Consider the following 15,956-nt stretch of genomic DNA (forward strand, 5'->3'; position numbering starts at 1 on the left):
ATGGAATTTTTTATTGATTAGTTGATTATGTAATTTGATCAATAAACCATTTATGAGCCTTTTATACCCAGCATCTACAGAGTGCCCAATACCTGAAGAGTATGCAATGTTTAATGAGCAAATGACACTGTACCATGAGTAGGGTGACTAACTCATCCTGGTTTGCCCACAACTGTTAGTTTTCAAACCAAAAGTCCCATATCCCAGAAAGCCCCTCAGATCTGTGAAAATTAGGACACTTGATGACCCTGACTAGGAGGTACTTGAGGAAAGGGATTTTACCTAGTTTGTTAATATACTCCTGGAGTATAACACAGTGCATAGCACAGAGCTATTTGCAGAATAAATTTAAAAATAATACATAAATGGTATTCCAATATAAACAGAAAAACAAAATAGTATACCTCTAGCAGACCTAGGGCAGAGGGTTTAGAGCCCACCTATTGGCCTATCCCTCTCTCACTGGGGGTGCTCCTTCACACTTTTGCAGAAACTCAGGACTATAAAAACCACTATTATAGTGCAGAACGCAGGATAAAGTGAGTTCCTGTCCAGTCCTTTTCTGGGATGTTGTTTCCTCCTGCCCCATTTATTTAAAAAAAACTGTTTTAGACAATTATGTGGCATAAAGTGGACTAAAAAAAAATCCAGCAAAAAGCAAATCAATTGCCAAGGGTTTGAGGAGAGGGAAGGATTGACTACAAAGGGGCCCCACATGAGGGAATTTTTCAGGGGTGATGGAAGTGTGTTGTATTTCTGTTGTGATGGTGTTCACATGACTATTATTTTCTCAAGAATCAGAGAACTATATACCAACAGGACTGAATTTTACTATATGTTACATAGTTAAAACTTTTTTTTTTGTTTTAATCTGACTGTAAAGCTGGGAAACAGATTTGTAAAGCTACTCACCAAGGTAGGGTCAATATCTTCAATTGCCAGAAGTCTGTTATATATACTGTGAACCTTCTCATACTTCATGCGACTCTAAGGTGGTAGAGAAGAAGCAAATGTAAATATATACACATAAACAAGCAGGATTTCAGCTCTGACGAATCCAGAGGCCACACTCCACAATGGCACCTGCTTTGAGCATAAATTCAGTACGAACTGAGGACTAATAACTTTATTTTGCATTATCTCTGTCTAACATAAGTAATATACCTGGCAAAGGAGCAGTAAGAAACCAAATTCACTCCTGCAGTAAAAACTGAATTATAAGAAAGTTCTAAGCATTTTTACCTACCTCTTCATAATCAGCATATGCAAAATAAAGCAGCATATTCTTCTTTAATAAAGTGCTTATGGCTCTTTCATATATATTAGCAGCTTCATCACTAAACAATTTGGCATTATTCATATCCTGAGAGAAAAAATAAATGAAAGCACTACCTCAATTATTTTAATATAGTTGAAAGAAAATAAAATTAATAAAACTACCTACTTTATTTGTTTATGTGTATCTAAGAAAATACACACTTATTTATATGTATGTATGGACACATCTGCATTTTTGGATTCCAAAAAAAATTCCAAATACTTCTTCCATTATTTTAACTTCTACAAGAATCATACAAGTACCCTAAATGATTCATCACTTTAATACATTAAAAAATAGCCACTCTAAGGGGTTGGGGATACTCACCCCCTTCTCTGCTAGCAGTTTACTTGACTGCTCAAGATACTGTGCAGCTTCATACCAAATATCAGGGTGGTGGCCCAGAACAAGCAGGCACTGTTCGTATGCAAACATAACTAGAAGAAGACATTGATAACAACAGTCCATTAAAAGAAATACTTCATGTAAAACTATCAATGAAAGCATCACAACTAAATTGTTAGCCTAAGGCAGGGTCCTCAATAATGAATGATGATTAGAAATAAAAAACGTGAGGATTTCTGGCACCATTATCCACCCAAGCCCTATCCATCCATCCATCATTTATTAAATTAATATCTACTAAGCACCAATTATATTCTAGGGAATGTGAAAGACACTGTGGATATACCTGTGAATGAGACTTTATACCCAAAAAGTCTATAATATATGGAAAGACAGACATTAAGAAAGCAATTATGAAAAGTGTAAGTAATATAAGGAAATTATAGCATACTCTTAAAACTTAGAGCTACAGGATTTAGTTTAGGTACTTAAGAAAACCTTCACTAAGGAACTGATGATATCTAAAGCAAAACCTGAAGAAGGGATAGAAGCTGGTCAGTTGAGAGAGGAAATGGAGTGGACGAGGGACAGGGAGAAATAAAAAATAGGCTAAGGAAATAGTATTTGCAAAGGCCTACAGGTAATAGAGTAAGACAAGATTGAGGAATTTAAAAAAATTCTAAATTTCCATGGTTCCTTGGTTTGGAGGTTTAGGGCCATGGTTTCATGGTACATCCCAGTTAATTAGCCTATTAATATTAGGCTACCTCCTGGTTCAGTGCATAGAGCCTGGGGTCATAAAAGCTTGCAAGCAGCAGTCCAAGGTACAACAATTACTCTCTATTTGCCTGGAACCACAGAGGAAGAAGGAGAGTCAGGAACAGGAAGAAGAAATGGAATGGGTGGCTAATTGCTTCCATGAAAAACTGCCTCCTTTGCCATGAGACCAGAAGAACTAGATGGTGCCTGACTGCCATTACTGAACATTTAGATCAAAGATTCTATAGAAGAATCCTGATCAAAAGGGGGAAAATACAAAACAGAATTTCAAATTCTCATGGACTCCAGACTTCCTGGAGCCATGAAGGCTGGATGAATCCCTGAAACTATAGTTCTGAGATAATCTTTAAACCTTAAACTAAAAATATTCCCTGTAGTATTTCTAAAACCAAATAAAAGATTAGCTTAACTAGTCAAAAAAAAAAAACAAAAAAAAACAAAAAAACAAAAAACTGCTTTAAGCATTATGCTCTTTTAAGAACTATCTATATGGGACCAAATCGATAACAGCAACTCAAAAGATTAGATAGGAACCTTAGGGGTCAGTGAGTTTATGTTAATGGGGAGGAACGACTCAGAGAAGTGTGAGAATGGTTATATAAATTGAAGGATGTAATCAATGTCACTGAATTATATATATAGAAATTGTTGAGTTGGCATATGTTTTGCTGTGTACGTTCTCAACAACAACAACAAAAGTTCCAAGTTCCAGCTCTGGAGTAGTAGTTTGTATCGGACTATCCCTCCTGAAAATAAAAATTATAAACTCTGAAAAAATACAAAAAGCAGCTATTTGAAGGCACTGGCACCAAAAAACAAAAAAACTTGTTGCCATCAAGTTGATTCTGATTCATGACAACTCCATATGTTACAGAGTAGAACTGCTTCATAGGGTTTTTCCTGGCTGTAATCTTTACAGAAGCAGATGACCAGGCCTTTCTTTCTTGCCACCACCAGGTGGGTTTCAATTGCCAACCTTTCAGTTAGTAGTCAAGTGCAAACCATATGCTCCACCCAGGGCCCCAAAGGCACTAGAGGATAACCAAAAAGCAGAAAAACCAAAGGGGATCAACCTTTGAAAAAAGGGAACCACAATGGGTTTTTTCCCTTAAGGACTCTATAGTGGGTTTAATTGTGTTCCCTAAAAAGATATGTTCAAGTCATAACTCCTAGTCCCTGTGAATATGACCTTATTGCAAATAGTCTTTGCAGATGTAATAAAGTTAAAATGAGGTCCTATTGGCACAGTGGTTAAGAGCTACAGCTGCTGACCTTTTGGTTAGCAGTTTGAATCCACCAGGCACTTCTTGGAAACCCTATGGGGCAGTTCTACTCTGCCCTGTAGGGTCACTATGAGTTGGAATCGACTTGACAGCAACAGGTTTGGTTTGGTTTTACTGGATTAGGGTAGGCCCTAAATCCAATGACTGGCTTCTTTTTAAGAGTAAGAAGAGATTTGGACACAGAGACACAGGAAAGATGGCCAAATGAAGAAGGAAGCACAGATTGGATTAATACATCTACAAGCCAAAACCAGCATGGATTGCTGGGAGCTACCAGAAGCTAGGAAGGCATTCTTCTCTAGAGCTTTCAGAGGAAACTCTGAAATGAAGGATTCTTCTCTAGAGCTTTCAGAGGGAACATGGCTTTGTCAACACCTTGATTCCAGACTTCTAGCCTCCACAACTGTGAGAGAATAAATTTCTGTTGTTTTAAGCCACCCAGTTTGGAGTAATTAGTTATGGCATCCGTACGAACTAACATAGGTACATCACAGTCTGTGCAGTTCTGGGTAGCTAGAACTAAAGTGAAATGCTGCAGTATTATTTGCTTGAGGCATCAGAGGATGGAATTCTGAATTACGTACAAGAGCAGCTGGAAACAGAGGAGGGAAATCCCAAAAAGGAAAGAACCACAAAGAGCAGAGCCTGAAAATCTGGGTATAAATTTCCCTCAAATCTTTAATCCTAAAATATACATCTGTAGGGGAGAATTAAAAAAAAAAAAAAACAGAAAATAAAGCTGAAAGGCTGAAAAAGAGTTGAATCGATACTTCAGCAGCTGCCCATTTCAAGAGTGACCAAATTTGGAATTTGAGTCCTGTCAAGTTAGAAGTTCTGAGTACTTTCTTAACCTTGGACTTTCCATTGAAATCTCAAAAGGGTTAGGTTTTAAGAGTAAAAATATGGCCTAGGGCTATCTGTATCCTTTATCCTAAGATAAATGGCAAAACTAAAAAAGATCGGTCCTGCCATTATAAAACCAAGCCTCCACAAAGTCCAGGTGATCTGCTAGTTGTTTAACTAAAATAAAACTTAACATTCTTCAGAGTAAGATTGCAGAATCCAGAGTTTCTATAATGTATCATTTGGACAATATCTTAAAAAAAGAAATTAAAATGTCTAGACATCCTCACAACTAGACCAATAAGCAGCATCATGATAAACAGAAGAAATATTGAAGTTGTCAGGGATTTCATTTTACTTGGATCCACAATCAGGCAGCAGTCAAGACATCAAACGACGTATCGCACTGAGCAAATCTCCTGAAAAAGGCCTCGTTAAAGTGTTCAAAAGCAAAGATGTCACCTTGAGGACTAAGGGGTGCCTGACCCAAGCCATGATATTTTCAATTGTCTCATATGCATGCAAAAGCTGGACAATGAATAAAGAAGACCGAAGAAGAATTGATGCCTTTGAATTATGGTTTTGATAAAGAATATTGAATATACCATGGATTGCCAAAACAACAAACAAATCTGTCTTGGAAGAAGTACCGTCAGAATGCTCCCTAGAAGTTGAGAATGGCAAGCCTTCATCTCACATATTTTGGAAATGTTATCAGGAGGGACCAGTCCCTGGAGAAGGACATCATGCTTGGTAAAGCAGAGGGTCAGCAAAAAAAGAGGAGGACCCTTAACGAGATGTATTGACACAGTAGCTGCAACAAAGGGCTCAAACATAGCAACGATTGTGAGGGTGATGCAGAACCAGGCAGTGTTTCATTCTGTTGTATACGTAGGGTCACTGTGAGTTGGAATCGACTTGACAGCATCTAACAACAACATACACGTGAAAAAACAGGAAAATGTAACCCATAGTCAAGAGAAAAAGCAGTCAAAAGAAACCAACCCTAAGAATTAGGAGTCAAGGACTTTATAGCAACTGTTATAAGTATGTTCAAGGACATAAAGAAAAAAGATGGTCATAATGAATAAACAGACAGGGACTCTCAGTAGAGAAATGGACACCATAAAAATGAACTGAAAAAATAAAAAATTTCTAGGATAGAAACTTCCAGAATGTGAAAGTATACAATATCTGAAATGAAAAATTTACTGGATGCCTTAATAGCAGATTAGATACAATAGAACAAAGGGTCAGTGAACTTGAGGATATATCTATAGAAATTATCCAAAAGGAAAAATAAAAGGAAAAAAAAAAAAAAGATTACAGTAGAAAAACAGAGTCTCAGTGACCTAAGGAATAGTATGAAGTGGTCTAACATACATGTAATTGGAGTCCCAGGAGGGCCAAGCTTTTTACCTCTTTTTGTTATAAGGGTCTGATCCTCTGTACGAAGAGGGTTGCTCTTTTCCCACTGTATGTATTTCTTCCACATATCTACTTGCTGAGCTTCTTGAGGAGTATTCTGAGGAGGCACTGAGGGAGCATTGCGGTCCAAACCTTTCATTACTGTCTCATATTCCTAGACAACAAGCATTTAGAATTCTATGGTGGGTATTGAAAAACTCAAGTGTGTGGAATGGAGTTGATCAGTCTGATCTATTTTGTTTAAAATACCTATTCTTTTCAAATACTACTCTGTTAATATTAACTATAAACTATTTAAGAATGGGAAGAAAGATAACAGAGTGAGTACCTGATAGGAGAGTATTACCCACATGAGAACAGGTTCCCAGGGCTGAATAAGCAGAACACCCCTGGGCTGTCTTTGTAGGTGATCAAGGAGGTCACTCTCCAGGATGGAAGGGCTGACAGATCAACATAACTGATGATATAGTGGCATTATTACTGCCATCTTTGGAGAAACTATCTGTCCTTTAGAATTTTAATACTTAGTACTACTAGCCTATTTTTCCTAACTTACTATTCTAAGAATGTCAGTGAAAGGCAAAGTATGCACACAATACAAAATCTGTTCCTAAGGGTTATGTTATTAGATCACACAGTAGTACAGTATTCAGATGAGCACATATGTTTCCATATTTTGGAAAGATAATTTCTTCCAAACTCGACTTATTCTATTTTGTCCTTTAATGTATCTGTAGAGAGGTATTTCATTTCAAATATAGCAAGTGCTCAGACACTGTATCTAATTGTCCTTAGTTAAAATTGCTAATGACTGAAAGTATCAAGAGTAATATTATACAGGGAAAACTCTTCCATAAATAAGGCTCATTAAAGTAAATGGCCTAATGGAATTCCATACCTTTGCTACACGCCTAGCATTCATGTAATCTCTACTCCGATCTTCAATCATTTTTTTGGCTAAATGAATATTGATACCCTAAGAAAAAAACAAAGGAAAACATTATTTTAAAATTAAGTATACGATGTATAATTAGCAAAATACAGTTAATTTATTCATTTACTGAATGACTTTAAAGTCTTCATTTTAAAAGGTATTTCTGATTAGTGAAATAGAACTTTAGTAGTAGTATAAACTTCAGAGATCAAGGAGGACCTGCTTATGTCTATTATGAGCAGTAGTAAAATTATATATATCAGGAATTTTTAAAGATAGTGAATAATTTGAAAAGGATTAATTATTTCACATAAAATTCTACAATGTACAGATTCATCCAGGTGAATAGCCATGCCTCAGCTCTAAAAGCTTACTTCCTCCTAACTGATTGCATCCAAAAAACCAAACCCACTATAGGACAGTAGAACTGCCCCATAGAGTTTCCAAGGAGCACCTGGCAGATTTGAACTGCCGACCTCTTGGTTAGCAGCTGTAGCGCTTAACCACTACACCACCAGGGTTTCCACTGATCGCATAGCTTTAAAAAAATTCAGTGAGAGCAAGGAGAGATAAACATTACCATTTATGCCTAGCAGTTCTCAAAAGGTAGTCTAAGGACCCCTAGTCCCCAAGACCTTTTGCTCCTTTCAAATACAGTGGAATTTCCCAGAGACTATATGATGTTCAATATCATAACAGATTGAATACAGAAGGAGATATGAGAATCCACCTGTTTTCTATTAAGTTAGGCATTAAACAGATTTGCAAAAATATAAAACAATGCCAATCTTTTCATTGAAATTATCCTTGTTTTGGAAAATATTTTTTAAATACTATTTATGTTAAAATCTAAGGGTTTTATAAAATTTACTTTTAAATAAATTAATAACTATCTTGAAAAGTTCTCAGTTTTAATTTCCAATATGCTAATTGTTGACTGATATAAGCCACATTAAAAAACACTAACAACAACACAAAACAACTCTTTGGAGTCTTCAATAAGTTTTAAAATCCCAAGAACAAAGTTTCAGAACCACTGCTCATGTCTGTAAGGGAAGAGTTCACTACTCTATATAAAAGTTCTTACAAATTACAAAGGAGACTTCTAGTTTCTAGTGTGACACGTAAAGAGCTCAGAAGTTGTCACTTCCATCCTCATAAGAAAAAAGATGAACAAACTGAAAACAACTCTTCTTAGATCCATCACAGCTTACTGAGAGCAGAAACCACTACTGGAGCCAGCAACTGGTAGGAAAATTTAAGGGATAACTGAAAACTGAACAATTGAGCATAGAATAGTTGAGAGATAAATACTCCTGGGGGCCCAGCCTTAGAAAGGCCTCACACGTTAGTTTAGTTTTATCTCCAAAAGCCCCAATCAGGTTCTCAGGGTAAAAATGGGAAAAAAATCTCCTTGTGCTTCTGGTAGGGAAAGGGGAAAAGTTACTTTATTGAAATGTGTGTTCTATTCTCACTAACAAAGGCCTGCTCTCAAGGAAAATTACATTAGAAGACCCTAACTGACTTGAAGGAATTCATGAAGGGGAAGGGAAATAACCAGTCCCAGCTACCTCTAGCTTTCTTGTCTCATCTAAGGGAGGGAAAAGCCTAGAAAGTGCTTGGAAGATCACAGCCCAGGAACACAGGCCCACTAAAGGACTGAGACCTAATCACAGTATTCTAGAATACATCTAATTCTCCACACCTTACCACCACATCAGTAGGACTCCTATATAATAACAGGGCATTGCAACTGAAAGAACTGCAAGGCTCAGGCTCTATTTAAGAAGGAGTTTGAAGGGAAACTCAAAGACAGCAGAGGAGACAAAAACAAGGACCCTACAGGAAATTTTGGCCCCTGACACCTACAGCTACAGCAAACAGTAAACAGTTTAGCTCTTAGTCAGATAAACATAAAACCTCACACTAAAGGCCTAATAACCTCAGTTCTTTTTACCCAATGCATCTTGTTCAGCTTTCAACAAAAATTTATAAGCGATTCTAAAGACAAAAAACACAGTCTGAAGAGACAAACTAAGCAACAGAACTAATTTACGACAGAAGTTTTATAATTATCAGACATGAGATTAAAGTAACTATAATTAATATGCTAAGGATTTTAATACAAAATGTGGGCAACATGCAAGAACAGATAGGTAATGGAAGCAAAGAGATGGAAACTCCAGGAGCCAAAAGAAAAGGCTAGCAATGAAAAACATGGTAACAGAAATAAAGAATGCCCTTGATAGGCTCATCAGTAGACTGAATGTGGTCAAGGAAAGAATCAGTGAGTGTGAAGACATGTCAAAAGCAACTAACTTCCCAAACTGAAAAGCAAAGAGAAAAAAGACTGGAAAAAGAAAATGATACAGAAGATCCAATAACCTTGGGGCAATTAAAAAAGGTGTAATGTATGAGTAACGGAAATACAGAAGGAGAAGAAAGGAACAGAAGAAATATTTGAAGTCATAATGGCTGAGAATCTTCAAAAATTAATGACAGACATTAAACTATAGATCCAGGAAGCTCAGGGAACACTCAGCAGGATAAATACCAAAAAAATCTAAACCTAGGTATATCATATGCAATCAGTAGAAAATCAAAGACAAAGAGAAAAATCTTAAAAGAAGCAAGAGGGGAAAAAAACAACTTGTCCATAGAGGAACAAGAATAAGAATTACATTGTACTCAGAAACCATGTAAGCCAGCAGAGAGTGGAGTGAAATATTTAAAGTGTTAAAAGAAAAAAAGCCACTAACCTAGAATTCTGTATCCAGCAAAATTATTCTTCAATAGTGAAGGAAAAATAAAGACTTTCTTGGACAAACAAAAATTGAAGGAATTTGTCACCAGTAGACCTGCCTTATAAGAAATGTTAAAAGAAGCTCTTCAGAGAGAAGAAAAATTATATAGGTCAGAAACTGAATCTACATAAAGAAAAGAAGAGCATTAGAGAAGGAATAAATGAAGGTAAAACAAAATCTCTTTTTTTTTTATTCTTAACAGGTAACAGTTTGTTCAAATAATAACAGTAACAATATGTTGGCCGGTTACAGTTTATAAATAAATTAAATGAATGACAGCAATGTTATAAAGGATGGGAAGGAGGAATTGGGAATACTCTGTTATATCTATACTATCTGTGAAATGGTATGGCGTTATTTGAAAGTGGACTTAAAATATACCAATTAAAGACTATCAAAGCGGATAAAAAACAAGGCCCAAGTATATGTTCTCTATTAAAAAACCCATTTTAAATATAAAGACACAGATAGATTAAAAGTAAAGAAATGAAGAAAGACATACCATGCTAACAGTAATCAAAAGAAAGCTAAAGTAACTATTTTAATTTCAGACAAAGTATCATTCAGAGTAGGGAAAATCATCAGAGATAAAGAGGGACATTACATAATGATAAAGGAGTCAGTTCTTCAAAAAGACATAACAATCTTGAATGTGTATGCACCTAACAACAGACCATCAAAATACATGAAGTAGAAACTGATAGAACTGCAAGAAGAACTGGATGAATTTACTCTTATAGCTGGAGACTTCAACACCCCTCTATTAGTAGTTTGACAGATCCAACAAGAAGAAAATCAGTAAGGATACAGTTGAACTGAACAGCACCATCAATGAACTGGATCTAATTGACGTCTATAGATTACTGCATCTAACAGTGGAATATACATTCTTCTAAATCGTAATAGACATATAAGGAATGTCCTTTTAATGACAGAACTTATGTGGCACGTATTTTTACCTATATGGGTGGAATAGTTCAGCTGGTTAAAGCATAATACCAATGACACAAAGATGTAGCCACATAGTAATCACATTTCTGGAGTCCCTGGGTAGTACAAATGGTTATGCTCTCAACTACTAGCCAAAAAGTTTGTGGTTCAAACCCACCCAAAGGCCCCTCAGGAAACAGGCCTGGTGATCTGTTTCTGAAAGTTCACAGCCTTGAAAATTCTACGAAGTAGTTCTACTCTGCACACATGGGGTCGCCATGATTCAGAATTGACTCAACAACAACGGCAATCACATTTCTGTAACTAGGTGAAAGAGGTGCACTGCAACTGATCATTACCACTGGAAAGACAATTCCACAAAGGTAGCCATTCATAACAATTTAATGGCACAAGTGTGTATGAGTATGGTTTGCTAGCAACTAAAAATAGTTTTTAAGAATTATAGCTCTGCCCTGACAGGGAACACAATAGAGAATCCCTGATGGAGCAGGTGAACAATGGGATGCAGACCTCAAATTCTCATAAAAAGACCAGACTTAATGGTCTGACTGAGACTAGAAGGACTCGAGAGGTCATGGTCCCCAGAGTTTCTGTTAGCCCAAGACAGAACCATTCCCAAAGCCAACTCTTCAGACAGGGATTGGAATGGACTAAACCCAGTGCCCTCAAGTCGATTCCGACTCATAGCAACCCTATAGGACAGAGTAGAACTGCCCCATAGAATTTCCAGAACGGATTATAAGACAGAAAATGATACTGGTGAGGAGTGAGCTTCTTGGCTCAAGTAGACACATAAGACTATGTGGGCAGCTCCTGTCTAGAGGGGAGATGACAAGGCAGAGGGGGACAGAAGCTGGCTGAACGGGGACAGAAGCTGGCTGAACAGACACGGGGAATACAGGGTGGAGAGGAGGAGTGTGCTGTCTCATTAGGGGGAGAGAAACTAGGAGTACATAGCAAGGTGTATATAAATTTTTATATGAGAGGCTGACTTGATTTGTAAACTTTCACTTAAAGCACAATAAAGAAAAAAAAATAGTTCTCCCACAGTAGGCTCTGAAAAATAACTCAACACTAATATGCAGAATCTCAAAACCTTGTAAAAATATTAGGAGTGGCTCTTTCATTATGATCAGTATAAAAATAGACAAATGCAACACTACTAGAGAGGTTAGAATCAACCATGCGTAAAAACTAGAATGACTTTGTGTTTATAATAATAAATTACTTCTGGCCTAATTTACCTCTTCATACTTGTTATAGTCTCTCCAGAGTTGTTCAATGTTGATCATTGGATTAACACAACCTCGTTGATAAACTCTTCGGACAGCTGTTATTCTCTGATTTTCTGCATAAGAGCCAACAGCTTCCCTGGGGTTGGATAAGAAATGTCATCAATTATATCATATCATATATTATACCATGTTACATTTAAGTAAACTTTCTCCACGAAAAACAAAACTATAAAAATACTTACACGCCTTTTAAGAAGTTGATGTAATCCACCCAAATCTAAGAAATAATATAAAATGTTAATATATTTTTTGTATTTTCAAATCTATTAAGTGTATTTTTAAAAAATTTTAACTCTACCTGATAAGACATAATTTCCATTCCAATTTTATCCAGTGCAAAGTCATATGCTTGAGCCATTTTTTCTCTGAAATGAAGTGTAAAAGACATGCTTTTTAAAGAAATATTTATGAGTTATTAAAATGTGCCTACAACTAAAACATAACCATAACATCTGATCATACAGTCAAGGTAGTGTTTGAACTTTTTCTATAAACAGAAATGTGAAGATATCTTTGCAAGTATATAAAGAAAATAGTTCTTTCATGAATTTAAATACTTTGCTTCCTTTTCCTTCTACATGTGAGCTTATCAGAGATAAGACCCATGTCTTACTTTATGTTGTTTAAGTTACCTAATCTTAACCTTATAAGATTAAGATATGGAAATATCTGGTTCTCTGATTAAGGAGGTAAGTTATATCTGAAGATCTATTATTAGCTTTAAAGTCAAATTTAGGGAGAGAGAACTTCCCCTTTTAATGTAAGACAATAAAGGATAATGAGGAAAAGAAAATTTGAGTTATGAAAATAAGTTCTCGCCTGTTTGCTTTGTATAAAAAAGCATTAGACTCACCCCTGCAAAAATGGCACTGATGAAAAAAACAGACAACAAATGTTGGCGAGAATATGGGGAGATTGGAACCCTTATCTATTGCCGGTGGGACTGTAAAATGCAACCACCATGGAAAACAGTATGGCATTTCCTCAAAAAACTAGAAATAGAACTATCTTATGATCCACCAATCCCCCTCCTAGGTATATACCCTAGAGATCTAATAGAGCTGACACAAATAGACATATGCACACCTATGTTCATTGCAGCATTATTCACAATAGCAAAAAGTCAGAAACAACCTAAGTACCCATCAACGGACGAATGGATAAACAAAACGTGGTATATACATACAATAGAATACTAAACCAAAAAAACCAAACCCATTGCCGTCGAGTCGATTCCAACTCATACGACCTTATACTACACAGCTATAAAAAGTAATGATGAATTTTCAAAATATATTTAACATGAATGAACCTGAAGGACATTATGCTGAGTAAGCTAAGTCAATCACAAAAGGACAAATGTCGTATGATCGCACTTTTAATAAGAGGACAAGAATAGGTACACACAAAGAAATCGACATTTATTGATGGTTACCAGAGATGGGAGGGGGAGGAAGGGAGAATCACTCTCTAGATAGTAGACACTTGTTATTTTTGGTGCCGGAAAAGGCAATACCAAATGTGGGTGAAGCGTGCACAACTTGACCAAAGTAAATGATAACACTAAGAAATATACAAGAATAAGGGATTTTTTGGTAAATGCTATAACATATACAATTTTGCAGTAACATCCAAAAAATATGCATGTGGTTAAAACCAAAAAAACCCGTTGCTTTCGAGTTGATTCCAACTTATAGCCGCCCTATAGGACAGAGTAGAACTGCCCCCATATGGTTTCCAAGGAGTGCCTGGTGGATTCGAACTGCTGACCTTTTGGTTAGCAGCCGTAGCTCTTAACCACTATGCTACCAGGGTTTCCATGCATGCGGTTACATATATATATATATATCTGTGTATATGTGTATAAACCTGTTGCCGTCCAGTCAATTCCGAGTCATAGCAACCCTATAGGACACAGTAGAACTGCCCCATAGAGTTTCCAAGGAGTGCCTGGTGGATTCGAACTGCTGATCTCTTGCTTAGCAGTTATAGCTCTTAACCACTATGCCACACATATAAGTGTATACACAGTTGCACATATAGGTGTATCTGTAGGCATATGTATATACATGTATGTGTGTGCTGCATATATATTCATATATATAATAAAGCACATAGGCAGCACAGTTACAGATACTTCATAGACACAAACAAATACCTCACAGGATTGGTTTACTGGGTTTAAAGGCTTAGGACTATAGTCTCATGGGACAACTCAGTCAATTGGCATAATATAGTTCACAAAGTTTGTTCTGCATCCTAGTTTGATGAGTAGCGTCGGAGTCTTAAAAGCCTGCAACCATCTAAGGCACAAGTATTGGCCTCTATGTGTCTGGAGCAAAAGAGAAAGAAGGAAACTAAAGTCTCAAGAAACTAGTCTGCAGGACTAAAAGCCTACATGAACCACAGTCTCATCCTGCTTGAAACTAGAAGAACTAGATGGTACCTGGCTACCACTACAGACTGTTCTGACCACAGACAGAACATGAATAGATAGAACATGGACAGATAGAACGGGAGAAAAATGGAGAATAAAACTCAAATTCCTAAAAAAGGCCAGACTTACTGGACTGGTAGAGACTAGAGGAACCCCGAGACTATTGCCCTGAGTTACCCTTTAAACTACGTATTGAAACCACACATGTAGGTCACCTTTCAGCTAAATAACAGATCGGTTCATAAAATAACAAATATGACTCATGAGTACCGTACTCCCTTAAAAAATCATCTATGAGACCAAGTGATCGACATTTACTGTAAAACAAAGATGAGAAGGTAAGGGTGGGAGGAAAGGGGGCAGGTAAGCTATATTAATGGAAATGGAACAACCAGGACAGAAATAATGAGAATGTTCACACATTGTGAAAAATGTCACTGAACAACATGTGTCTAAACCCCAAAACCCAGTGCCCTCGAGTCGATTCCAACTCATAGCAACCCTATAGGACAGAGTAGAACTGCCCCATAGAGTTTCCAAGGAGTGCCTGGTGGATTCGAACTGTCGACCCTTTGGTTAGCAGCCGTAGCACTTAACCACTATGCCACCAGGGTTTACAATATGTATAGAAACTGTTAAATGGGAACCTAATTTGCTGTGTAAACTTTCACCAAAAATACAATAGAATTTTATAATAATAAAATAAATAAAAATATTATTAAGGAAGAACCACTATTTAGATTCAGTGAAGATGATAGATGAGTATAAGTAATAGTGGGAAGGTCAACTATACAACGATAGAAACTGTAAGACACCTCAGAACATTTAGTAACAAATTTCATTGTACCCAGAGTGGTGCCAGGACAAGCAAAATAGATGCTGTTTTTTGAGTTTGACAAGTCTCTCAATAATGTGGTTTGGTGCTGCAAATGTACAGTGTTTCTATACAAGTGTTTGGGTGATTCAGTTCTCCAGAGTAAGACTAATGCCAGTACCTTTCTCTGAAGGACTTTCTCAAGGTCTACTAACTTGTTGTAGAATATTGGCTTTTCAAATCCTTAAATTTCCTCCCTCCTAGAGCTAAGAGAAAGTGTGAGTTTATGTGGGATTGACTGTATGTCTGGAGGTGACCTGCATTCTTAAGATCCTGATTTAACTTACTTGTAACTTGGTAGTTTTCCCTTTGTTTCTCGGACATATGAAAGATAACACTTCCATAAATCAATGTGCAAAACCTTCATAAGGCATCTCTGAAATAGCTATAAACACAAAATATTTTCAGAATTCATAGTTAAACAAACTTCATTTATACATGAGTGAAATGAAACATTAAAAAAAAATTTCAGCTCCTTCCATGAGCTTATCTTTTTATAAATAAAAGGCAAATAACAATTCACTCCTGTTTTCAATTTAGATAGTAATCAAAATCATTCTTGTGATTTTGGTCAGTCCCAGTGCCCAGTGCAGTCGAGTATAATTATTTTCTTATCGTTTTTCCTGATTTTTTTTTTTACAAATATTTTCAAACATATAAAAAA

The 15,956-nt window shown here is 36.4% G+C and overlaps 1 protein-coding gene across 1 annotated transcript in view; it reads right to left on the bottom strand.

The window, feature by feature from the left end:
- Nucleotides 1–15,956, bottom strand: part of CSTF3 (cleavage stimulation factor subunit 3) — an 84,339-nt gene that overhangs the window by 11,654 nt on the left and 56,729 nt on the right. Inside the window, exons 5-13 of the mRNA XM_049890856.1 lie at nt 15,580–15,677; nt 12,280–12,346; nt 12,164–12,198; nt 11,931–12,057; nt 6,896–6,973; nt 5,989–6,151; nt 1,646–1,755; nt 1,247–1,363; nt 913–987 (exon numbers count right to left, since the gene is read on the bottom strand). Of these exons, the coding sequence (XP_049746813.1) occupies nt 913–987; nt 1,247–1,363; nt 1,646–1,755; nt 5,989–6,151; nt 6,896–6,973; nt 11,931–12,057; nt 12,164–12,198; nt 12,280–12,346; nt 15,580–15,677 (870 nt within the window). The remainder of the gene's footprint in view (nt 1–912; nt 988–1,246; nt 1,364–1,645; nt 1,756–5,988; nt 6,152–6,895; nt 6,974–11,930; nt 12,058–12,163; nt 12,199–12,279; nt 12,347–15,579; nt 15,678–15,956) is intronic.

Source organism: Elephas maximus, chromosome 7, assembly GCF_024166365.1.
Source record: "Elephas maximus indicus isolate mEleMax1 chromosome 7, mEleMax1 primary haplotype, whole genome shotgun sequence".
Classification (NCBI taxonomy): Eukaryota; Metazoa; Chordata; class Mammalia; order Proboscidea; family Elephantidae; genus Elephas; species Elephas maximus.